This window comes from Rhinolophus sinicus, chromosome 5 (assembly GCF_057876585.1).
Source record: "Rhinolophus sinicus isolate RSI-liver-muscle chromosome 5, RSI-T2T, whole genome shotgun sequence".
Taxonomy (NCBI): domain Eukaryota; kingdom Metazoa; phylum Chordata; class Mammalia; order Chiroptera; family Rhinolophidae; genus Rhinolophus; species Rhinolophus sinicus.
Window position 1 is genome coordinate 30,840,495 of NC_142505.1, and position 26,274 is coordinate 30,866,768.

At 38.5% G+C, this 26,274-nt stretch overlaps 1 protein-coding gene and 1 pseudogene across 1 annotated transcript in view; one reads left to right on the forward strand and one right to left on the reverse strand.

The window, feature by feature from the left end:
* Positions 1–26,274, forward strand: part of LOC109444512 (collagen alpha-4(VI) chain-like) — a 105,302-nt gene that overhangs the window by 55,552 nt on the left and 23,476 nt on the right. The window contains exons 18-29 of the mRNA XM_074312826.2: positions 2,881–2,943; positions 3,285–3,350; positions 9,248–9,301; positions 9,417–9,452; positions 14,770–14,832; positions 16,577–16,639; positions 17,684–17,746; positions 18,252–18,314; positions 20,390–20,440; positions 24,596–24,631; positions 24,736–24,798; positions 26,121–26,183. Coding sequence (XP_074168927.2) covers positions 2,881–2,943; positions 3,285–3,350; positions 9,248–9,301; positions 9,417–9,452; positions 14,770–14,832; positions 16,577–16,639; positions 17,684–17,746; positions 18,252–18,314; positions 20,390–20,440; positions 24,596–24,631; positions 24,736–24,798; positions 26,121–26,183 — 684 coding nt within the window. The remainder of the gene's footprint in view (positions 1–2,880; positions 2,944–3,284; positions 3,351–9,247; positions 9,302–9,416; positions 9,453–14,769; positions 14,833–16,576; positions 16,640–17,683; positions 17,747–18,251; positions 18,315–20,389; positions 20,441–24,595; positions 24,632–24,735; positions 24,799–26,120; positions 26,184–26,274) is intronic.
* LOC109444537 (leucine-rich repeat-containing protein 34 pseudogene) lies at positions 7,467–8,629 on the reverse strand (annotated as a pseudogene).

Genomic DNA, 26,274 nt, shown 5'->3' on the forward strand with positions numbered 1-26,274 from the left:
AAAATAGTCATGGGGATGTAAAGTACAGCATAAGGAATATAGTCAATATTGTAATAACTATGTATGGTGTCAGATGGGTACTAGACTTATCAGGGTGATCACATCATAAAGTATATAAATGTCTAATCACTATGTTGTATACCTGAAATGAATAAAATTTTGTATGTCAACTGTAATTGAAAAATAAGGAAAGAAGTATCTTTCCCAGTCAAATTGTACTACTCATTGTCCCCTGAAGATTCCTTATGTATGCCTACCACTGTGTCTTGGCTTATGCTAGGTACTCCATCCTGGAATGCCTTTTCCCTGCCTCCATCTTCAGTGCTTATTTGAGTATCACTTTTTCTTCAATTTCCACTTCTCTCTTTCCTCCTCATGATGCTCTCATTGAGCATGTCTGTCTGTAGTGATCTCCTTCTCTACATCCTTCCAATGTACATTATTTGTACTATTTGCTTGACAGTGACTATACACTGCCTCCTGCTGATAATTATATTTCTATGTAAGGAAAGGCATATGTACTCAACTGTCCCTTTCTGTACCAATGGTAGACATCATTAACCAATTATAGAATACAGCCTGAAGGATCCATCTCAACACAGTACTATAATCAGCTTCTGTTGAATGATTGGATTAGATAAGGGGATGAAATTTATTTGCTTACTATTTTTTTTGTACTCCTCATGGAATTAGAGTAATGCATAACCTCAAGGTGTGGATTGATTTCCTGCTAAATGAAATAGGACATCTTAAGTCATGGCTCTTTATGGAGGTTTAATTTCTAATCTGCAGTTTGTGGATCAGATTTTGGAGAATGTGGAAGACACCACGCTTCCCTCAAGAGTGGAGGCCCTTCAGTTTCTGTTGAATCTAGTTAAATTCAGTAAACACCTGTCAAGTGTTTCCTACCTGTAGGGCATTTTGCTAGATACAAAGAAGAGTTCAGAGATAAATAAGTCATGGTTATGACCAACAAAGAGCTTATTGAGTGGTGAAAGAGATAAGGTTTGTATAGGAAGAACTGTAATACAAGATAGGATGGATAAAGGCTGCAAGAATGGTGCAAATAAAGAACGAGTGGGAGCACAGTGACTTGGAGAGGAATCTAAAACAAGGTCGTGTTTCTTCATGAGATCAATTATCAAAATTTATTGAGCATCTATTGTAATTCAGATATGACTGCAGAATGGGGAGCAAAACAGGCATGGGTTCTGTTTCTCAGAACTGGCCTCTATGGGGAGAGAGCCATTAATGAAATAATCATGGAAGTAGACATACAATTACAGCTGAGATCAGTGCTTGAAGGAGAGGTAAATGACAGTGGGATCTGATCTAGCCTGTGCAGTCAGAAAGGCTTTATCGAGGGAGTGAAGATGGGATGAAACTTAAAAGATGAGTGACAACTAGATGGTGAGGGAGGAGAGAAAGGGGCAAGAGACTAACTTTCCATACTAAGGTGTGTGACATTTGAGCACGGTGCTGAAAGGTGGAGAGGGCTCTGGAATACCAGGGAACACAGGAAACCAAGACATTTTTCACTCAGGCCTCCATGAGAGAGACACACAGGGGACTCCAGGTTATGAAAAAGGAAAGACAGAGTTAGAAGAACTCAGAATGGGTTTGGACAAACAAGGATTCCAATTCAACAAGAGTGGAAAGTGAGATAAAAAAACATAAAGAAGGGGAGGAAAGTATGGAAGAGCAACTTGGAGTCAATTTACTGTCATGTATAGGGGTTTTGTCTTTTCTATTGCATAGTCAGGTGCTATCGAAGGTTTCTAGGCAAGGAAAACATTCAAAGCTACATGTTTGGAATATTACTCTGGAAGCTAGTGTCTGGGTCAGAAAAAGGAAGGGCTAAGAGTTTGACAAATCATAATAGGAACCACATGCCTGGGTCTGTACTCAGCATTTTAACTTATTATTCCATGTAATTCCTATACCAACTCTATGAGCTAGGTATATCTGTTTCACAAATGAGAAAATTGTCTTAGAGAAGTCAAAGAAATTTGCCTGCCTAGTAAAGTAAGCAGCAGGATTAGAAATGAGAATTAACAAACTTCTTTTTACCATTGTATCAGGCCAGAAAAGAGGTAAGGATAAGTCTCAAGTTATAATGAAGGAGGCTTCTTTCGGAGCCTAGAGAACATTCCATTCTTTGTGTGTCTGAGACCCAGATCTCAGAAAAAGGTCCCACGTCATTATTTTCAGAGTGGATGTATACCCTCCAGAACTAGGCACATAACATCATCTGAGGAAGGTTCTTGGGGTGGGGGCTGTCCCCGACTCTGTGACTCTGTGGGAACTACTACACAGGTGTGGTACCATTAAGGGCAAGTTTTAAAAGAAGCCACCATTTGCTTACCATGTCGTGGTCTTACTGCAAGTTGCTTCATCTTTCTGTTTCCCTGTCTATATCAGTCAGAAACTCTGGAACCATTTTCTTCTCTTTTTTCCTGTTTTTCATAGGATCTTGCTCTGCTTATGTTACCCACGTTCGTGATAGAGAAAGCCTCCTTATCCTTAGATGTGTTTCTGTGTGGGAGCATCACGGAGGAGTGGAAAGATCAAGGGACTTGGGTGTAGGGAGACCTGGATCCAACTTCTCTGAGCCTCAGGTCTCTCATTTTAAAAAGGGGGTAATTCCTGAGTTGTGAGGGTTAAATGAGGTAGTGCACTCCGTGGGCCAAGCATAGGACAAATTTCAAATAATAGTCTATTCTGTGTCTCAACCTCACTTCTTTGTCAGTGAATACTTTGAAGTTTAAGTAATAAATTGCTCTTTTAATTTGATTCTCATTTTTCCTTTTTAATGTTTTCTTTCCTTTAGGCAATAGGTGATTTAAAAAAGTGACACTTGTTTTTGTGTGTGTGATTTAGGGCTTGATGGGGCCACCTGGACAACCTGGAGAGCACGGAGAGCCTGGGTTAAGGGGAGATCCTGTGAGTAGTGGCTGAGGGGTTTCTGCTGCTTTAATCCAGGGGCTTGTAAACAGTTTACTGGAGCACAAAGGCAGAGAACAATTAATTATTCATTCGTGAGGCTTCATTCAGCCTATTTTAGTGTTGTAACAAGAGATTTGAGAGAAAACCTATCTTGTAGGACATTTGATTCTTAAAGAGTTTGGAATTATAATTGCATTGCATTGTTGGGATGACTGAATAAGCCTAGACAATTAAAAGCGTCCAATTTGTGCCTTTTTTTTTTTTAAATCCTGCTTCCTATAATTTCTTTTCTTGTCTTTTGGTCCAGCTGAGGTAAGCAATCTTGTATTTTTTTTCAGGGGGATCCCGGAATTGATAGTTATATCCAAGGCCTTAAGGGAGAAAAAGGAAGGCGTGGACCTCAGGTAAGATGGTCTCTGTTTGCTTGGGGATATCAGTGTCCGTGGGAAAAGATGCTAGCAGGTGCAGAAGTCTCGGCATTCTGCTTGGATCAGCATAGAAAACCAGAGCAAACCTGTGGGACTCCATTGTCTATTCAGAGACGGGAGCTCTGAACGCGAATCCTCACTTACATCCTTGTCCGTGTGTCCGTGTTTCATAGGGTTTTTTTTTTTCCTTCTGTACAAATCTTATCTCCCACAACACTCATAATACATGTTCCTTTACCTCTTTTGTCCTTGGTTTCTTCATATCCAAAATGAAAGCATCAGACTCAGTGATCACTGAGATCTTTCCAGTTTTAAATTCTCCAATTTTATAATGATGTCTTGATGTGAAAGATGCTCTGGGTCATTATGCGTCCGGCGTGCTTTCCATCATTGCCAATGGTGACTGATGTGAATTGGGCACTAGCCGTTTTTAAACATAGGATCCCTGTCTCGTTCTAAAGACTAGAAGCGTCGTGACAGAAGACATCACAAGAGGAAAGAGACTTGTTAACTTGACAGATGCTAACTTGCTGGAAGCCATTTTTAGGTTTTTATGTCTTAGACATTAAAATGCGTGACTCTGAAAAGTGACTAAAATAACCCAAGTGTCTCAGTCCTCACAGCTCATCATTCGCAATTTCCAGGAATGAGGTCTGCATACCAACATATCTACAACTGTAGAGAAACCTCTGTTGGCTTTGAATTCCAATTTTCATCCTTTGACAAAACCTTGGGGTATCAAGGTTCTCCTTCCTGGACTGTGGCTAGTTCACATCCGTTTTATATATGTCCAGGTCCTGAATAAAATCCAGTTTGTAACAAGGTCATTATTATGTAACTATGTGAAAAAAAAACTGTCACGATTTGCTGCAAGAATTTCTCATCCTGGTGTTAATGACAGTTATTTTGGACAAACGTCACTAAGAGGGTTCTCTTTGGTGAGCGGAGATTAGAAACCCCTGTGACTATCCACTGAACAATAATAACCCACTCAGCTATGGGACTGAGCTAAGAAAACAGCAGGGTAGCAACCATTAATTCATCTGGGCCCCAGTTTCCTCCCCTGCAAAGTGGACAGATTAGAGAAACCATTTCAAAGTTGCCGTGAGCTAGTGGTTGTCATGGGAAGAAAGGGCATGACCTGTGTATAAATTGAGCTTTGGTTCCATGGTTTGCTCATGATTTAACAGCTGGGAAGGAACTCAGGCATCTAGATAAACAGTCTAGTGCTGTGTCCATCACAGCACCACAGCTATGGGAAGAGCCTCATGCTTACAGCTTTCAGAGGTTTCCATCACTGACTTTAGCTAAGGTTAATCTTGAACAGCAGATCCCTGAATTGTGCGTACAAACAAAAATTTTAACCCTTTGAGGCAGTGCCACGTTGTTTTGCATTTGTGTCCCCCATGGCCATCTTAAAGAAGGGTGCTCTAAGAATTTAGAAGATAGCCCTCTAGGGGGCACTCTTTCATTGGTATTAGTTCTGAGTTGAGTCGAAGAGCAGAGTTGACGTTGCGGTTTGGATGGAGATGCCCTGATGAAGCAATCTTTCAAACCAAAATGAGAAACTTTATTATATCCTTAGTTTTGGGGAAAGAATGGAAAACCAGTCATGTTTTCACTGGGGAGAATGAAAAACAATACAACCTTTTTTGGAAGGCAATCTTAGGCAACATACTCATATGTAAGCACAATGCAATCGTCGCACTCAAGGAATTTAATATTGATGCAAAATTATTTCCATTATACAGTCCATATTGAGATTTCCACACTTGCCCGAACAATGTCTTTTATGGCTATTTTTATTGTTCTGGGTTCCAATCAAGGATTATGCAGTGCATTTAATTGTCTTGCCTCTACAGTATGCTTTAATCACATCCATTGTCCAGTATTTGTTTGTTTACATGATATTGACATTCCAAACCAATTATTTTGCTAAACATCCCTCAGTTAAGATTTGTCTGATTGTTTCCTCATGACTAAGGTTAAACATTTTTGGAAAGAGATTAAGAAATGCTGTACCCTTCTCAGTTACCAAGAGGGACACTATGTCAGCCTGTTTCATTATTGGTACATTAATTTGATCACTTGATTAAGGTGGTATTCACCAGATCGATTTATTGTGAGCATACTTTCCCCTTTCCTAATGATTAAGTAATCTGGACAATGATACTCTGAGACTAAGTTTTTTTATTTCCCAACAATCTTTTATCCAATGGTTTCTGCATCAGCTTAAATAATTCCTTTATTATGCTGGATGCAAAAAACTGTTTACTGCTGAAATGAGAAAATGATAACTACTTTAAGAAAGAATCTTTATTATATATAGACCAATTGTGAGCATGCTGTATCTAAAGCTTTCTCTCTCATACAACTTACTTTATTTTTAAAAAATTCTATTATGAAAATCACACTACTAGATATTTGGGAATACAGAAAAGCAAAATGTAGAGGGAAAAAAAAACAATAGTAGTTCCAGAAAGCGAGAAAACCATCAGTTTACTGAACTTTCCTGACTTGTTGATGGCAAAGTTATTCTCCCTGAGAAAGTCAGATGAGGATTCTATGGAATTATTAAAAAATGTTCTAGTGCAATATAAGAAAATGACTTTGTCTTTCTCCATATTTGGGGTAAATTATTCTTACACAGAATTTAGCATACTCGAAAAGAATATTATAGCCCATTTTTCTACTTTATAAACTTTTGATAAATATAATTTTTAATTGCTGCATACTATTTCAATAAGCATTTCTACCACAATTTAATTAACACTTCTCTCACATTGTGGAATATATAAATTTTTCAGAGTTTAATCTATTATAAATAACAGCTGGAAGAACACTTTACACAAAATGTTTGTTTCTGCATTTCACATTCTTTCCGAGTTTCTGTATTCTTATTGAGTTGGCATGTGACTTCACTGAGTCATACTCTAAGATAGCTCTACTTGGGATCAGATGGCATGCATTTCTCCTGAAAGATGGACACATTCTTTCTCTGGACACCACTCATCTTCCCACTTCTGACCTGAAAACTGTTGAGAGCACTAGAGAGCTTCCTCCTCATGACTGTGTGTAACTCCTCCTTCTGTCATCATCTGTACACGCCACTCCACAGGTGCAGAGACACACGCTTCCACCTTCTGTTTCTGCCTGCCACTGTGGAGCCTATAGGATGCAGGTAGAAAAGGAAATGCCATTTTTCAAATATGAAGCGTGGCTTGTTGGAGAATATGTGTGACTACTGTCCCAGCCGGGTAAACCCTGAATTGTCAAACAAACAATCTCTGGGGAAAGGTGCCTACAACATGGATTGATTATTTATTTAATCTGTACAATTAAATATTATTATTACTATTTTGGCTTATTTATTTATTTTATTTTTCAATTATAGTTGACATTCAATATTATTTTATGTTAGTTTCAGGCACACAGCATAGTGGCTGGACATTTACATAATTTATGAAGTGATCCCCCCAACAAGACTAGGACTCATCTGGCACCGTCTATAGTTATTACTGTGTTACTGACTATGTTCCCTGTGCTGCACTTTACATCCCTGTGACCATTTTGTAACTGCCAATTTATACTTGTTAATCCCTTTACCTTTTTCACCCAGCTCTCCAACCTTCTTCCCATGTGGCGACCATCAGTTTGTTCTCTGTATCTAAGAGTTTGTTTCTGTTTTGTTTGTTTATTTTGTTGCTTAGATTCCACATATAAGTGCAATCATATGGTATTTGTCATTCTCAGTCTGACTTATTTCACTTAGCATAGTACCCTCTAGGGGGACCCCCTAGGTCCATCCATGTTGTAACAAATGGTAAGATATCATTCATTTTTATGGCTGAGTAATATTATATTGCATATACTTGTATGTACCACATCTTCTTTATCCAATCATCAACATGGATATTTTCTTTTATTTTTTTTTCGTAATGGACAGTCATACAAAGTTTAATATAGTCATATCTTACACATTTGACAAAAGTAACTTGTTCTAATTTATGAAAAAAATTAACAGGCAGTAAAATATTAATCTCTGTGAATGTAGTTAGACAAACATGTGAAAATGATTTTAGAGCTTGTTTTTCATAGATGGCAACCTACTGGTACAAGATTAAAACCTGCATTAGCTGAGTGGATGCAAGTTTCTCCATAAATTAGTGTCCAGTAATACTGCTTTTTAAGGCCATTGCAGACTTCTGCAAGATACACACGTCCATCCACCACAAATGGCTCCCATTTGAATTAAGTCTGAATATGCCACACATGTAGCCTCATCAACTTTGTTTCTCCAAATGTAGATATTAGAGAGTGTGGAATTTGCTTTCATTGATTGTGAAAGTGCCACCAATCCTTCTTCCTCTGTGTTGTTGCTGACTACTGACAACGCTTGAAGACTCCTGTTGTGTGAAGCGTGTCACTGAGATACCTACTTGGCTCCTGCATTTTCTATTCAGCTGACATCAAGGTAGCGCAGGCTTTTGTTCAGATACAGTGCATCACATCACTGTTTTATACCACAGTTTCTTATGCTGTGCTTCTACCTGTGTAGTTCAGCAAGGCAGTGATTTTCTTTTAACATGTGGCGGAGATGAACTGTGGACCCCTCCTGTGGACCCCTCCTAAACAGTATACCTCGGTTTAGGTTTATCCTTTTAATTGTTTGGTTTCGAGTTAGGACTGTAGCAAATGCTATCACACTTTGCATTTCCAGATCTCAGTCACCCAGATCTAACTTTTCTAATGAAGAATTAATTTGTAGCATTGCAGCAAAAAAAAATAAAAAAAAAATAAAAAAAATTCCACCTTTATTTTCAATCTTGTTTCTGGTCATTCTTAGGTATTTCAGAGTTGTATTCTTATGTAGTGCTTTGGAAATCAATTCTCCACCTGCAGGCCCAGTATCATTAAACATAAGGTTTAAGTAAATGAGAATGTATTGTTTCTGAAGCAGTTTTGCAGCATAATATGTGCCAACATCACTGAGGAGGTTATGTCTAACATCCAAACCATTAATATATGGATTCTTCTCTAAAATTTTGGAAAGAATCCAAAAATCTTCACCTGTTGCTCTTTCCACTGGTATTCAGTGATTGTCACCAGCAATGTTTAATGTGATTCCTTCCAATCCCTTTTCAATTTTTTCATCCACTCCTTGGAGTATATGTAACAAAAGGATTAATTTTCTGGGAATTTTCCATACACCAATTATTATAACGTTCCTGGAGACTGCCAGTAGGTTTTGGAGCTTCCTTCAGGACAACCTATCACATGACAGAAGGGGAAATCCCGCAGGAACTCGGGGCTGTCTTGCTGCCTTGGGGGCACCCCAAAATTCCAGCCACAGCTGGGGTTCCCAGGACATCCTACCGTTGCACCGCCTTGGGCCCCCAGCCTACTTGCAGGAATTGGCTGGTGCCACCCCACAGCTTGGGCTCTGGTGCCCCTTGCATGTTTCTTCCCTGCCAGGCTGGGGCCCGAGGACACCCTATTTCTTATTGCTGTGGTCCGCCAGGTCCCAGAGCTGAGTAGGGCTCGGAGTCAATATGGATATCTTAAAACACCAGAATTAAATCCGTTTGCTTCTAGAGTTGTGCTGACCAATAGAACTACCTGAGATTATGGAAATATTCTGTATCTGTGCTGTATAACATGATAGCCACCAGCCATATGGAGTTATTGAACATTTGAAATGTGCCTAGTATGGCTGAGCAACGACATTTTAAATTTTAATTTTAAGTATAATTCATTTAATCAATAGCCACATGTGTCTATTGGCTTCTATAGTGGACAGCCTATGTCTAGACAATAAATCGAAAAGTATATAAACATCTAAACTGATCTTCCCTTTACCTCTTACTTTTCAGGGACGTTCTGGTTTTGATGGACTTCATGGAGAAACTGGAAATGTTGGCCCTCGGGTAGGTGTAACTGCTCGTGGGATGTATTTCACCAGCTTTTGTGGAAGAGAGAGGTACTCTGGGGTGAAAATTGGCTGATTCCTTCTCTCAGGTCCCATTTCCTTTCTATTCTTAGGGGTCAAGAGGAAGACGAGGTCTACCAGGATTGAAGGTCAGTGCTTTCTGGAAAGAGTTGCTTCTTGTTCCACATACATGGCTCTTTAAGTAGTTCTCTCTGAGAGGCCAAGGATTGCATGAGGATCACGGGGAAGTTTCCATGGGGACATGCTCCATGAAGAAGGGAAGGTTTATATGGTCCTTCTCTGCTCCCTCTTCAACCTGCTAAAATATTTCATTTAGATTGAAAAGAAGCTAATATCTAAGAAAATGGCTTTGATTTCCAAAATAATATTTTTTCCATTTAAAGGAGTAGAACTTCCTATGGGTGCCTAAAGGAATCTCACAGTCACTAAATGAAGGGAAAAGATTGAGCTTTTGCTCTTTCCAAAGGGGGAATTATGTGATTTGAGGGGTGGATGGGGGGTACAGTTCTGTGGGGGAAATAATATTTTACTAAGCATCTATCTAGCACCAGCCACTGTGTTAGACCTTTATTTATATTCCCTCATGTAAACTTTTCTACTAGGAATTATGATTGATTACTTTTTATGGATAAGAGGAAACATAGGTTTAGCAAAGTGAAGTTACTTGTTAGAGGCAACATAGCTGATAATTGGTGGAGACAGGATCCAAATCCAAGAATCAGGATGCTCTTGGAAGTCTTTGCACAAGAATTAAGTTTATTGTGTAGAATTATCTGTAACATAGGGTGGTCATGTTTGCTGGCATTTTGTTTTCTAGTATTCTCATGATTTAAAGATGGAGAAGTCAGAGATTGATTACTGTCATCTCTGAACCTGGGAATGGTTGTGTGTGTGTGTGTGTGTGTGTGTGTGTGTGTGTGTGTGTGTGTTATCAAGGACCTAGGTACAAAAGATTAGACGCATATGTCTTCAAACCAAACATGTTGGAAAAGCACGGATATTGAGAAATCCCAAGTCTCAACATTCCACAAAGTTTTGTGGACACCAAGTAAAATATTATTTCTCATGCAACATTAGGATTAGAAATAAATCTTTCGATAATTTTTTGTGCTAGTAATTAAATCTTAACACTTGTGAAATAAATCATGTCTTGAAATATCATTTTATCCCATTGTTTTTATCCCCAAAAAGGCAGAAAGAAATAGACTACAATTGACAAGGCTAAGTTTTGGAGAAATTAAGTGGCTCTAGGCAGTGGAATGAATTTCCTACTCTTGAATTATTTAATTCTTTTGTGATGCGATGTGTAATTTATCTCAATATCCATTAACGGTGGATCCTCTGCTCAGCTGGATCTTGGTTAATTTGGATTCCCTGTGTCACTCCATCTCCTATGTCTTTCTCTTTTATTTAATTCAAATCAGAGCCAAGCCTGTGCATAAATTTAAAGTGAAATTGCGCTCTCAAGCTTATAATGAAAAATATTTCCCTGCCTATTCTTCCTCCCTGTTTCTGACTCCCAGATCTTCAGTAGCACACACTTTTGTCTCTTTGGGCTGTTCTTTCTGGTATTATTTCCATTTTCTAACCAACCTGTTTAATTTGCTCTTTTTTGGTTTTCAGTTTTGGATGCTTATCTATTGATTTCTTTCTTTCTTTTTTCTTTTTCTTCTGTTGATTGTAATTTGGACCTGAGTCACCTGGTATGTTTCTGAATCAGAATATGTTTCCCTTTGGGCTCTTACTGTGTGTTTATTTGTGGTATATTCTATCTTATTTTCTCAGCTAGACTCTGACCAAGAATTCTTTAAGCCCCTTGAAATTTTTTATATTCTAGAGTAAAGAAAATTTTGTTTTTCTAACCCCCTTTCTCTATTTCTTTGTATTTTAACTTAAATAAATTTACTGTTATGGTAAGTTTATTGTAAAGTAAATACATTGGGTTTGCACTATATGGCCAAGATTCAGTTCCTAACCCGGATTCTTGTATAGGATGGACTTCGGATTGAAATACATTGTGAATTTGTAATTCCTTGTTGATGGAGCCTTCTGAAGGATTTTTCCTCCATTTTTATTTGGTAGACCTTGTTTGATTCAAGATTCATTCTAAAAGGCAATTTTCTTGAGTTTTAAGCTATTGAGAAGAACGAATTATCTAGCTTCTCTGATAGTTGAATATTTTTCCTTCCTTCCTTCCTTCCTTCCTTCCTTCCTTCCTTCCTTCCTTCCTTCCTTCTTCCTTCCTTTATTCTGTTTCATCTTTCCACCTATCTCCCTATGCCCCTCCCCTGTGGCAACTATCAGTTTGTTCTCTGTATCTATGGGTCTGTTTCTGTTTTGTTTTGTTTGATTTCTTACTATGGAGGATAAAGATGTTTCTTAACCTGTCCATATCCTTCTCCGTACTCTATCTCTCAACTCAACCTTGCAATACATTTATTTTCTCCACTTTTGGTCCAATCAATTCATCATTCACATGATGACTAGGTAAATATTATTTATAGCTATATAACTTTTATTCTCCTGAGTCACCCTTTCTCCCCATTTGCTTTGTGTTCTATGTGCCTTTTACGAGTTAAGCATAAAGCTCTTTGACAAAACTGGTAACCTCTCAATATATTCAAACATGCGGTTTATTTTTCTTGGATTCCTCCTTCCTGGGCCCTTTGTCCTCCTATTCGAGTCCAGACTAATTGTTCTCTGGGTCTCTATACTGTTGTCTTGTTGGGACAGATTTTAGAATAGCAACCTCTCATTTTGGAAGCAGAGAAAATGTGTGCAAACTGCCATCTTCAATAGGGAGCCTCTCCATTTAATACATTCTAATCTTGACGAATCCCTGCAGTTGTTTGCTCTTTTTTCCTGTTAAAGCTTTGATTTTTTTTTTAAATAAAAGAAAAAATCATAACTAGTTGCAGACTTTAGGGTGAACTGGGTTTATCCAACATGTAAATGGTTTGCTAGTTAACCCAGTGTTGGAACATTGGTCATAGAGACTTATTTATGTTTTTGAGACTGTAACTTGCTGAAGATTACTATTGGAAGAATATAGCTTATAAAAGAGCTGAATTCCAAATTACAATATTCCTTGGCTCATTACTGTCTATAAAATTAGTTATGCTGGCTTATGCAAGATGCCTAATGAAATGGAATTCTAAATAAGATTTTATTAATGGAAAAGATTGTATTATGACAAACAAATCAGGATAAAAATCATATGATTATATCAACAGATGCAGAAAAAGCGTTTGACAAGATAGAACATCAATTTATGATTAAAACACTTAATAAAATGGATATAGGAGGAAAATACCTCAACATAACAAAGACCATATATTACAAACCCTCAGCTACTATCATAATTAACGGTGAAAAACTGAAGCCCTTTGCTCTATGTTCAGGAACATGACAGAGCTGTCCCCTATCACTTCTGCTTTTCAACATAGTGTTGGAAGTCCTAAGTAGAGCAACCTGGCAAGAGAAAGAAATAAAAGGCATCCAAACTGGGAATGAAGAAGTTAAATTTTCACTCTTTGCAGATGACATGATGCTATATATAAAAAACCCTAAGGACTCCACCAAAAATTTATTAGAAACAATAAACAAATACAGTAAAGTTGCTGGCTACAAAATCAATGTACAAAAGACCATTGCATTCCTATATACTGACAATGAAATCTCAGAAAAAGAAATAAAAAAGACAATTCCTTTTGCAATTGCAACAAAAGAATAAAATACCTAGGAATAAACTTAACCTAGGATGTGAAAGACTTATATACTGAAAACTATAAGACATTTTAAAAAGAAATTGAAGAAGACACAAAGAAATGGAAGAATCAACATAGTTAAAAATGGCCATATTACCCAAAGCAATATACAGATTTAATGCAATCCCCATCAAAATCCCAATGGCATTTTTTAAAGAAATAGAACAAAAAAATCATCAGATTTGTGTGGACAAACAAATCAATGCCTAGATTATTTTGGCAATAAGCTAAAACCTTTATTTGTTAATTATAATAAAATTAAGATTATAATTAATTTTTAAATGACCATAAACCCACCGTCCTCTTGTAATTATTTTCATGGTTGTGCATTTCCTTTACTTGCATAGATAATAAAGGGTTATCATAATAGTATATTAGATATACTATTTTGTATTCTGCTTTTTTATGTTTCCAAATCTTCCTATTAACATTTTTTTTTTTTGCTTCATGCTCTTTATTTATTTATTTTTCACAGCTATTCTCCTCCTATTCTTTTTCTTTTCTTTTTTTTTATTAGTTTCAGGTGCACAAAACAATGTAATACATTATACCTTACTCTGTTAAAGAACAATGATTTGCTAAACTATTCTTATGTTGAACATTTAGATAATTGTGCATCATGTCAGTGGTAATATGGGTTTTTTTCTTTGCTGAAATGATTTCCTATGTAAATGTATAGCATGGAGTTATAATAAAAGAGTCTGAGCTTTGCTATATGGAGCCATGTTGTTTTCAGAAGTGTTGCATTAAGAATGTCATTTACTAGTGTAATGTCAAATTAGGCAACATTTCACAACCTGTTCCAAAATTTCTAGCTACATGCCTTTTAAAACTTGGTTCATATTTGTAAATCTAGAAATCAACTCTTGAAGAGTAGAATAATGTAAGAGGAATGATTAATATAAGTGTTTCCCATTTATCTGAATAGTTTAAAAAATGTAAGAAGCACAACTAATTAATCCACATATTGATTATTCTGAGTTTAAGATTGTTTTCTCTTTGCAAATTTATGAATAATCAGTAGCTGAGGTAACAACATGTGAGCAACATGAGAAAGAAGACAGAATAATTCACAAAACGATTATTATCTTCAATCATGGCAAATGTATCTTCTCTGTAAAAATGAAAAATATTAATTTGAGGGGGAAACTAAATCAGTTATCAGATGAATTATTTTAACAACTCACCTTTGCTTAGATAACTAGTTTGCTGCTGTAAGAACCTGTAGGGTTTTAAAGCTAGTTTTCTGCTCTTTCTTTATGTGCTTTATGGGTCTTTTTCAAGGTCAACATTCTGAGTTTCCTCACATGGGATAAGGGTCCTTAACACCAGTCATCATTTAACCTACATCCCTTAGAAGGAGTGGATGGGCTTTCAGTAACCAGTTATTATATAAAATGGGAGTTTGAGTAATTTAAACAAAACATTTTTGCTTCCATCACTAGTTGAGGCATTGGAAAGAGATGTGGAAAGACAATAAGAATCTGGTCTTGCGTTTTCCCATCATAAGTGGAACTCCTGCCTCCGTTTTTTCCTAATTCCATATTCTAAGAGGACTGAGCACAGAAAGTGAAATCTTTCTTTTATGGCTTTCAAGTGACATCTTGCAGGGAAGGCTACCTTCAATAAGAACACTAAAGATGCCTGTGAACTCAATACATTTTATTCGTTTTGACAGGGTGTGCGTGGAGAATCTGGTGAACGGGGTTACCAAGGACAGCTTGGCTATCCAGGCTCACAGGTTGTATCAGTGAACTTGCTTTTAGTGCTAAAAAGGACATTTAAAATTTTAACTTAGATTCTTGGATAGGGATTTCACATTTATCAGAGACTCCCAAAGCAAATTGTATAGCTTCTCTTCTGGGCAGGTTAAACCCCAATAGCTAATATTTATTGAGCTCTTACTATATTCTAGGCATGGCCCTCAGCACTTGTATTAACTAATTTAATCCTTCAGTGGGCGGTTTATTACTCCCACCTTACAGGGGACAAATGGAGGGAGGACGGGGAAGTTAGGTAAATTGTCTAAGCTCACACAACTACTAAGTGATAAAGATGGGATTCAAACTCAGGCAGTATAGTTATAAATCTATGCTCTTAATTACTGCCTCTGAAGCTGTGTATTCAAATTACTCAAATAATATTTAATTCATTAAAATTGTATTCAATTTGGCAGGAAAAATAAGCAACGTGTTTCTTGAGTATTTATTACACATACGGCATTTTGCTAATAGGCCTGGGGCATTCAGACCATAAGGCAAGGATCTTGCCCTCAAGGAGTTCAGTCCAGTGGGGTGTTGTAAACGATTCCATGATAATTGGAAATTTAAACTTCCAAACAGTTCTATTGGAATCCTCAAAGCATAACCCAAATGTCATTCTGCAAACACTTCTGGAATACTTTCTACATCTTTCTTTTAAAAGCCAAATTGTTTTCAAGTACCCTCGAATGGAAGAACTTTAAAACAACAAATTTTTACCAACACATGGAATGATTCTCCTGAACTTTAAAGATCCTATGAGTGTCAGGTGATAATTTGAGACGGTTTCTGCTGTTTTTCCATTTGACAAGGATACTAAAGAAAGAAATGGGACATCAATGCGTAATTAGAGATTGTATTTACTTTATGATAGAAAATAGTATCTGAACATAGGGGGGAATAACTGAGAGATGTATTTTTGCCTTTTCTTTTGAGCACTGGCTTAATTCAAATTTGGACCCCCCAACCCCTGTTGTGTCCTGGCGTTCTTTATATTCAGTTTGTTCTACTGCTGAGTGCAAAAGGAGTAGGTTTTGTGGCGAACTGTGAGCAAGATAATCGATAAAGCTTCCCCTTCATTCTCACTTCCCACTGGGATGTGGGTATGATGGTCTATTTAAATAGATGACTCAATAGTTCGATCAGGAGTATAGAGGCTTGATCAATGCTTCTAATAGGAAAGCATTTCTCAGTAGAGCTGGAGAGAAATTAAAGTGTCAGAAATCAGTAAGGTAAAATAGATCGGGAGAAAATGAACGATGCCCCAGCCATGTGCCCAGTGCGATCAGGCCACTTAAATGTACTTTTGGTTTTTGATAAAATAAGAACGTGATTTCTTGTTCAGCCTTTGCACGTATAAGGAAAAGGTTGATTTTTCAAAGGAGAATACTACCCTTCCAGCTGCTCTCATTCCCCTTTTAGGATTTAAAATTAGTGTGGGGAATTGAAATATAAAAGCAATGTTCTCAAACTTTATTCATCATCAGATTCAACCAAAGAGATGGTTGACAATATAGATGCTGAGGACACACATCCTGTGTTTGGAGTGAGTGTGCTTCCGAGTACAGACACTGCTTGATTCAAGTGTGATAAACGCGACAGTGATGGGCCAGGGCACTTTAATTTGTGCTCCCATCGACCTCCAAGATGGTTTTGTGATAACATTAAAAATAAGTATGTAGCTTTGTGAAAACTGGTTGAATTTTGATTTCATCTTTGGACTAGGGACGGAGAGGAAGGCAAGGACCACCAGGAACTTTTGGACAAAAAGGCTTACAGGGTGCTCAGGTAGGTTTAAAAAAAACACAAAAAGCTGCAACACATGAACAATGGCCAGTTCACACAACTGAGTATTCCTGGACAAATAACATAAAGCTACACTCTTTGTTCTGGGATCTGTAGATATCAGGAATTTCTAAAAAGAGCTGATTGGATGTACTCGACATTGATCACCAGCTATGTACCCCCTTCTGCTCCAGGTATATTGTGGAAATATAGTAATCAGTGAGATTGGGTTTGAGCCTCAAGGGTGTGTAACACAAGCTCATACTACCTATAGTGCAAGAAAAATTGTATCAAGAGAATAAATGACTAATTTACTCCTTAAAACACATAAGAAAGTAATTACCATCCCAATTTTATAGATGAGGAAACTGAGGCTCAAAAAGATTAAATGACTTGTCATCTAGATAGTAAGTGGCTGAACCAGCCAATAACTTGGGTCTTTCTGTGAGTGTTCTACTCCCTATCCAATATCCCCATGGTTCACAGAAGGGTCAGCTCAGACTGAGGCAGCTGATGGGAGTGACTTCTTAAGGAAGGGAGCGTATGAGATACTTGAAACCCGAGCAGCACAATTTAAGTCAGGGACAAGGGTATCCAGAGATTCAAAATAGCAGTTCCAGTGTGGCCCAAGCCCTAGTTCTGTCCTCATTCTCTTTCTTGGTCAGGACAAGTCAAGCCCCATAACTGGTTCTATTATTTCTATTATTTTCATCCTCATTTGATAATGTTTTCTATTTGCGAAGGGTAAAAGTCCAGGCGTTTGTCTTCTGGATTCCTAAATCAAATGGTGCTTTTCCCTCTAATTCTTGGTATGTGGTAGACATGGCCTCGTGCACAGAATACCTTACTCCACCACTCCAACCTCCCAGCCCACATGTTAAATGTATATATGATGCATTTTATCTGTTGGAGGGTAAAATTAATTGTATAAAACATTAACGATGATTCATGAACATATTATCAGTTCCAGACCATATGAATAATAACAAGAGAGTCAGGTATCTCACTGTAGCTCTTGAGGTGATTTTGGTCATGTTCTTGTTGCAGGGGACTCCTGGGCCGCCAGGGTTACCTGGTTCAAGAGGAAAAACTGGACCGATAGGAATGAAGGTAAATGTCATGGAACCTACTTCCTTGATTGCAACTTGAGTTTTCTTACATGAATTTCTCCTTATGTCATCATTTCCAGCATGAGTTTCTGATGTGGTTGATGTTATCAATTGTCCATTACCTTATAGCTAGATACAGAGAAGAAAAGACCTATAGACAGACATGTGGAAAGATGGATAGATCGTCACAGGTATCATTAGATAAAGACATCAATGGATAGATAAATATATGCATTCATCACAAATGTAGATTCACACACTCATACCTGGAAAAAACCGCACAGCAATATAAAATTCTATAACTGGTGCTGCATACCTGGTTTTGCTAGTTTTCAGTACCAAAATTTTAATGTATTTTTAGTTTTTTATATTGAACACAAGTCTAGAGGAAGATATTTACCTTAGACTGTAGAATGATGCCAATGGGGCTTGAAAAGAAAAACCATATAAAATTGCATGAACTCATAGGAGAAAATTAATTTCATCTTTATTCTTTATTATAAAAGGGAGATCATGGTAATGCAGGAGGAAGAGGCCCACGGGGCCAGCAAGGACCAAGAGGGCAACCTGTAAGTCTAGTTTCTTTGTTTTGTACTCTTGATTGAATTTCTTGTGTATTATTTGCTCTTATTCTACATCAAATTCTAATATTCTTGATGAATATTTGGGGTCACAAATATGATATGATCATTAGCGCTGTTGTGAATCTAAAGAATCAAAGATCCTCAAACTCCTCATATAAATAAAGAATCCGAAGATGTCTTAGGGTTGGTTTTGCCTTCTCACATGTCATTAAAGAGGGAAGTGCCAGTGAGCCTCTTCTGTTTGACAAAGATGTTTCAGACGCATTTGAATTTTTTAGGAATACAGAGACGTTCAATGATACAGTTTTTCCAGGGAAACAAATAAGACAGCCAATCAGAGTTGCAAACTTTTAATGGCATAGGTTTGATTATCCAGAGCATAGAAATAGTCTTTGAAGACCAAGCCTCATAAAAGGTTTACTTCAACAGATAATATTTCCAAAGACAGGGCTGTGTGTTTTTACCTTAGTCATTTCTCTGTGCGTGAGAACAAGTTAGTTATTTTATGACTGTTTTTAATTCACCACCTTACTGAAAAGAGCTTTATGGTACAGAATAATGTTGTCTTTCCTGTAACTCGTATTTCTGAGATTTCGTTCATCACCAGGAAGAAGGACCTGCAGTTATTTTACACTCAGCACTGAAATTGCATTTGTTAGCCAGGAGAGAAAACAAAAGCAGGGGTAAGAAGCTTAAACGTCAGTGTGGCAAGGGAAAGAACAGAAAGGGATTACCATCACATGAAATATAGGGCAAATAATGTTTCACATCTATACTCAATTCAGATGGTGAAGTTAACACTGTTTGACTTTCTAAAAATACCCTGATTTAAAAAACACAAAGCTTGCTCCTGCTGACCTCTTTCCAGACAGACAGAGCTGGGGAGCAATGCCTTTTTTGAAGGTGGCTCTTCTGGAATGTTAGAGGGTGTCAGACATCTCCAAAATATACCGTTTGGGTTTCTAGGGTTGCAGATGCTGGAGGCTCTGCACGTCCTGCAGCAGAGAGAAGCTGGAATAACAGCAAATGAACCGCATCTGTATCCTTTTCCCCTCCAAATAATTCATTTTTGGCAATTTTATCTTCCACTATTTCAAACTTTTCTCCTTAGCCAAAGGAATGATCTTTGTGGCTAAACATTTAAATTTTTTTCTGTCAGTTGACTAACTTGTCCATTTAGCACAAAGCACCTAGAAGATTCTGATTTCACTCTTTATTACAGGAAGCTCACTGTCTACATGTACAGATGCTAAGATCCCAGTAATATCATCCATGTTTTCATAATTATTATCATCAGCAACATCATGCTCACTACTACCCCGCTGCCAACCTCATCACGACTACGGCCACCATCACTGGCAGAATAATGACCACTTACCAAGTGCTTTCTCTGTGCCTGGAGTCATACTAAGTGCTTTCCATGCACGATCTCACTTAATCTTCCAGCAATCATACTGTGAGATGATATTATTAGCCCCGTTGAACAGACAAGGAAACTGATGCTTAATGAGGCTGAGTAACTTCCCCAAGGTCACTCATACAAGCAGCGTTGCAAGTAGAATAAAAACTCGGGTCTTTTCGGGTTCACAGCCTATGTACTTATTCACTAACCTATATGGCCTCTATTCCAATCTCCCCCCCCCCCCCCCAAGTCTATCTTTAATCCTAGAGATTTACCAATTCTGGAACTTGTTCCATTGTCACTTTGTCCTACGAGGAAAGCAGGTTTGCCCAAGGGGACTTTGTGCAGTGATTTGGCTTTGTACACCTGTGGTATCATCTTGCTGAGGTACAGAATTTTGTTGAAGAGGGGGTTAAAAATTAAAAAGAGAACACAAAAAAACTTATATAATTGGTCTTAAAACCTTTAAACCCTATTTCCTCCTTGTCCTTTGAAGGTAGTCCAGTGTTTATACTATGAAGGTAGGATAAACCTCCACCAAGCCCCTTTTGCCTTCCCCTCCTCTGTGCACTGCTGATTTTCCCAAGCGGTCAGATAATATTCTCAACCAAGTATTGATCTGGATGCCTCTACAATTCATCTTGTGTCATTTTCTTAGGGTCATTTTGGTCCTGATGGGTATGGACATCCAGGAAGAAAAGGAACAAAGGTGAGGGTTACCTTACAGAATATTCTGAACTAAGGACTGCAGCTTTTATTTTATTTTACTACAATAAGAGTTATTACCCAAGTGGCATTCTGGGAATAGTTTCTGCATGCTGTTTATGACATGTTGTAGCTGCCAGAGTTCCCTCCTTAAAAAATAAAAGCTGACTTTTTCACTCCCTTATTTAAAAGTCAAACTCCTTACCTCATGTTCTACCCACACCAGATATCCCACCCCAGCACTAGGCGTGCCAGGGCCTTTCCTAACCCTTGCCTTTGTAAACACTCTTGCTTCTATTGGGGATGTCCTTCCCCATTTCCCTCCTTTGGACAATTTTTACTCGTGTTCTAAAACCAACTCAAATATCCACTTCTCCTGTGGAAAGCTTCTTGGACTGCCACAGACAGAATGTATTGTCCTATACTCTGTGTTCCTAAAGCACATTGTTCATATTTCTACAATAGCCCTTTTGAATTGAGGTTACATTATAATTTATTCCTGCATATTTGTCTACCTCCCAGCTTGTGAAGTTGATAGCAGGATTGCATCTTACTCATTTTTTGTAGTGCTGGAACAGAGCCTAGCACAGAGTAGGTGCTCAATAGGTATATTGGAATATTTCCACTCCGATAAGAAGCTGGTATTTTAACATGTAGTTAATGGGTCACCGACAGAGATTCTGAAGCCTGGAAGTCATATGAAGCTTGTTAAATAAATCAAATGTCAATAGTCACAGTGAATCCTGGTGCTTTAGTATGCAAGTTACATTTATTGCCTCACAAAATAAGGAATGATTAAGATGTTTAATGATACTCAGCTACTTAACAGTGTCAGGACTCGGGGCTCACTTCTGTGCAATTCTCTTGTTTTCTTTGTGACTGCGAGCTGACACCACTGTTACTTTATTGAACAGGAAAATGCCCCCAACATAGCAAGCTGTTAGTAAATAGCTGTAGAATGATGTATGGTGGGGGACCTCTGTGATCTTCTGGTTCACTCTTGTTGATGTACAGATAGGAAAAGTGAGACTCAGAGGAGTGAAGTAACTTGCCCGTGGTCACATAGCTAGTTAGGGACAGAGCTGAGTGTGGAAACTAGTTCATCAGAGCCCCATCCTGACAAATTAAGTCTTTCTTCTCTAGGGGAGAGTTTGCACAACAGGGAATTCTGGGTCGAATTCAAATGTATGTGTTGTAAGCCACATACCAGTCCTGAGCTAAGCTCAAGGGCAGTCTATGCTTATCGCAATACACTAACATTGTGGAACATGCAGATTCACTCCACATGTGCATGCATTTTTCCTGGCAAGTCCTAGTGGTCTCACTTTAAATAGCCCTCACTGCTGCTCAGTCAGCGAACTATGTTTTCCTAGCCTGTTCACTCTCCGCCTCTCTGAGCGGTCTACTTCATACCTTCTCTTCTTCCCTCAAACCTCCAAGACCTGCTTTCTCTTCCACATTTTTCAGCAGACAAGCATGCTTTCTATTTCATTAATTAAATAGAAGCAATGAGAAGAGAACCTCTATACACACCCACCACCACGTCGGCCAAATGACTTGCCTCTGCACGCAGTCGTCCCTTCTACCGCTGTGGAGAAGAGTCCAGGCCCTATCTAAGCCTAATCTCTCTTCTCATGGACTGAATTCCATTCCCTTTTTGCTTTCTTAAGGCCCTGGCTCCTACAGGTGTCATCTTTCTCTTCTGTATCATCAAATTTTCTTCCCTCTGCATAGATCATTCGCCTCACTATCCAAAGAGGTGGGAATATCTCTCATCTAAAAAAGCCCCCAAACCTAAAACAAATCCCTCACTTAACTATTAATACATACTCCCATTGCCCCATTTGTCTCTGACAACTCTTTGAAGGAGTATGTCTATACCTGTGGTTCTCACCCAGAGGTGATTTTACCCTCCAGGGGACATTTGGCAATGGATTTCATGTACCACAACTGGGGGAGGGGATGCTGCTGGCAACTAGTAAGTAAAGACTAAGGATACTGTTTTTCATCTTATAATATACAAGGCAGCCCATCCTAACAAAAGACCATTAGTTCCCAAATGTCAGTAATATGGGGCTAAGAAACTCGGCTTTCTTTCCTCTGTTCTCTCTAAGTGGTAACAGTTGAGCCTTTATCCCTCAGCTCTCTGCACTCAACTACTCTGCTTTAGTCAAGGTAAAACCCATGTGCTAAAACCAATGGTCTCGTCTTTGCCCGCATCATATTCCATCTCAGCAGGCATTTGACGAAGATGATTGTGGGCTTGGTCTTGAAACCTTTCTTCTCTCATCTTCCAGGACACCCCACTTACCTGGTTTGTGCTGGCTGCCTTTTCTCAGTCTCCTTTGCTGGATCTTCTGAGTGTTCTTGACCTCTAACTATTGGAAGACTCAGGGCTCTATCTTCATATTTCTCTCCCTCTTTACTCATTCCTCAGGTGACCTTATCCAGTCCCATGGCATCAAGTACCATCTGTCCTGTGATCTCCAGCTTATGTCTCCATCTCGGACCAATGCCTTAAACTCCAGATGTTTCCACTTGGTTATCTAATAGACATTGCCATATCCCCAGACATTTTTCTTTTGTTTGTTTGTTAACCTTTTATTATGGAAAAATTCAAATATATATACAAGTGGAGAAACTTACCTAATGACCCATCTCCCCACCATCATCTAGCTCAAACAATGCAAAACCCTTGACCATTTTTTTTTGTTTTATTTATTCTCCCACCCTCTTATCCCCCCACCAATTATTTTGCAGCAAATCCCAGGTATCATACAGTTAATGTACAAATATTTCAAATTGCAGCTCTAAAATATTCTTTAAAAATATAATACCATTATCACACCTAAGAATTAACAATAATCTCTTAATGCCATCAAACATCTAGTCAGTGAAAACTGATTCCCCTGACAACCTGCCACTCCTACAGCCTTCCCCATCTCAGGGGTGGAGACTCCATCCTGCCATTGCTCAGGAGAGACACTTGCACCATCTTTCCTAAATTTCTTTCTCTAACCCCCTACATTTAATCCATCAACAAATAATGGTGAGTCTACTTTCAAAATATATCCAGCATTGCATCACTTCTCACTACCACCCCTGCCACTCTCTGGGCCAAACCAATATGATTTTTCCACCTGAATTGCTGTAATAGCCAAATAACTGGTTTCTCTGCTTCCACCATTGATTGCCTCATCTACTTAGTTCTCCATGCAGCAGCCAGAACCATCTTTTAAACACATAGTCAAATCACGTCACTTCTTTACTCAAAGCCCTTCTATGGCTTCCGATGCCATTCAGAATTAACCCCACTATTCACTTGGCCTACGAGACTCTACACAATCTCGCCCCTCTGTGAACTCTCTGATCCCTCCCCCTTCGGTGTTCCTCAAGCATGATACACATTCACACTCTTGCCTCAGGGTTTTTTACATGCCCTTCCCTTTGACTGGCACGCTCTTCTCCCAGATATCTGCTTGGCTTTCTCCCTCAGTTCATGCTACTCTTTTCCCAAATGCCACCTTTACCAAAAGGTTTGCCTGACTACCTTCTATAAAATAGTTACCCTCCCGCCATCATTCTTCATCCCTTAGTCCCCTTTCTGGAATTGCATTTATCACTTCCCGACATACATCTTTTCCTCACTAGTGAGTAAGTTCCGTAACAGCAGGGTCTTTGTTCTGTGCACTGCTGAATTTCCAGTGCCTTGAGAAGTACCTGGCACATAGCAGGTGCTAAATAAATATTTGTGAATGAATAATTGCTTTGTAGTGTGCCTTTGATCTGACAACGAGCACCAGCTTCCCAACAGTCAATTTCATGCTCCTTCCTTTGGTTTCCATTGCATCCGACCTCTGGTTCTTTAAACACATAGATAAAAATGCTTAAGAAGGAAGTTTCATTAGACAGTATATCAAGGAGGGGGAAAAATGTGTAAAAATCCTTTGCAGGTTGTTTCACGATGAATCATAGAAATAACACATGACCACTTGGGAGTAGCTCAAGATAACCACTGTTGCTGTAGTTGTTTTTTCTGGCACCTGTTTTGAGAGTCTTTTTCCTCAAAATTACAGTTTCTTCTTTTCCCCTGAGGAACACCAAAGAAAGATTTAATCACATGACATTAAGTAATACCTTATCTCATTTCTGACACTAGGGCAGATCTGGATTTCCTGGCTATCCCGGCACAAAAGTAAGAAGATATCTTTCTGAGCCTGGCAATCGGTATGCAGCATGTGTCATTTGTTTATACTTATTTTTCTTTACACTCAAAGTTTTGCTTTTGATTCTATTAAGGGAGAAGATGGTAACCCAGGCCATCGAGGAGAGAAGGGGGCAAAGGGAATCAGAGGGAAGAGGGTAAGAATCAAAGGAATTTCCCAAGATACATAGAAGCCCACAGCCTGACACTCTACTCACAGGAGCATATCTCCATTGGGTTAATGTACTTCATAGCAGAAAGCCTGTGTTCTCCACAGGCAATGCACATTCCACACTTTCCTTGGGCCAATCCACTTCCCACTTAATCCCACTCTCATTTGTCTTCTGAATGCAAATGTAGCTCCACAAACCATAGCAGAAAGTCCAAGTTGGAGTTTTGGTTATGCAATATCAACCTTTAACTAAACAAGTTTGGAGGCACCTCCGTCCTTGGTAAGTCTAGATATCATTTGGAAGGTACTGTTTTAGCTGCAGAGCAACCATTGCTGTTTCTTTAAGATTCTTCCATGCCTTAACTTTCTCTTAGTTCTTGTAGGACTAGACTCTCAAGAATGTGGCTGCCGTCTTAGCAGACTTTGAGTCGTATTTTCATTGTGCTTTACAGAGTCTACCATTAAAAATCTATTCCTTCAGGCTCTGAAGATTCAATCTTGAAGAGCCACAATCACTGCCACTTCTTTTTGGAAAGAGTAACCCTGTGGATATCTTTTTGGAAAGAATAAACCTTGGTAATGTTTAACTGATATAGACAGCAAGGCCTTCTAAGAAAAGGACATGGCCCAGTGTTCAGTGAAGAAAAGAGGAAAGGAAAGAGAATGCATATTTTCTAGGCACTCAATAATTGGTATTTTCATACATTGTCAAGGACATAAAGAAAAATTTGATCTATGCCTAACTGGGCTTGCTGCTGGCTGATATTGCACTGTTCAGCTAAACTTCTCTCTCTCGTTTCAAATAAAAAGAGAGAAAACATCAATCACATACAGATAATGCTGTGTCAATTCAAATATGTGTAAGATGAGCAGTGAGCTCGCAATGAGCATATACCTTTTCTCACACACTGAAGGCTAGAAGGTGGTGGAGGAACTTTTCTTTTCTCCCCATGCCAGGTCCTCAGTGCCTATTTCCTGCATTCTTTAAATTATATGACTTGGAGGCTCAACTGAGGATTGACATCCTTTAAGGCTCTGTTTGGAAGTGTGTGTTTGTGTGTGTGTCCACATGTTGTCTGGCGTTAGGTATGTAGGGGGGGAATTTCGATGGTTCCCATAAAGGGACCACTTCTCTTTCTAGTTTCTGTGTCTCACTCCTCTGATCACAGTTCATAAACTAACTTGTCCATCTCAGACTCATTGGACCTTAGGTATAGTGACAACTTAGTATCTCAAAGTAGGCCTGATAGCTTTAATCAAGTCGTATTCAAGGGAGGATACTTATTCCTTTGCTTTGGTCATTTTTAGGGTAATGCTGGCTTTCCTGGATTTGTTGGAACTCCAGGAGACCAAGGCCCTCCAGGACCAAGGGTAACATGGACTCTTCTTTCTCTTGTTTTCAACCTTTGTATAAAAATGAATAAAGATTTGACAAGAGGCATCTCTAGGAAGAAATGACCAT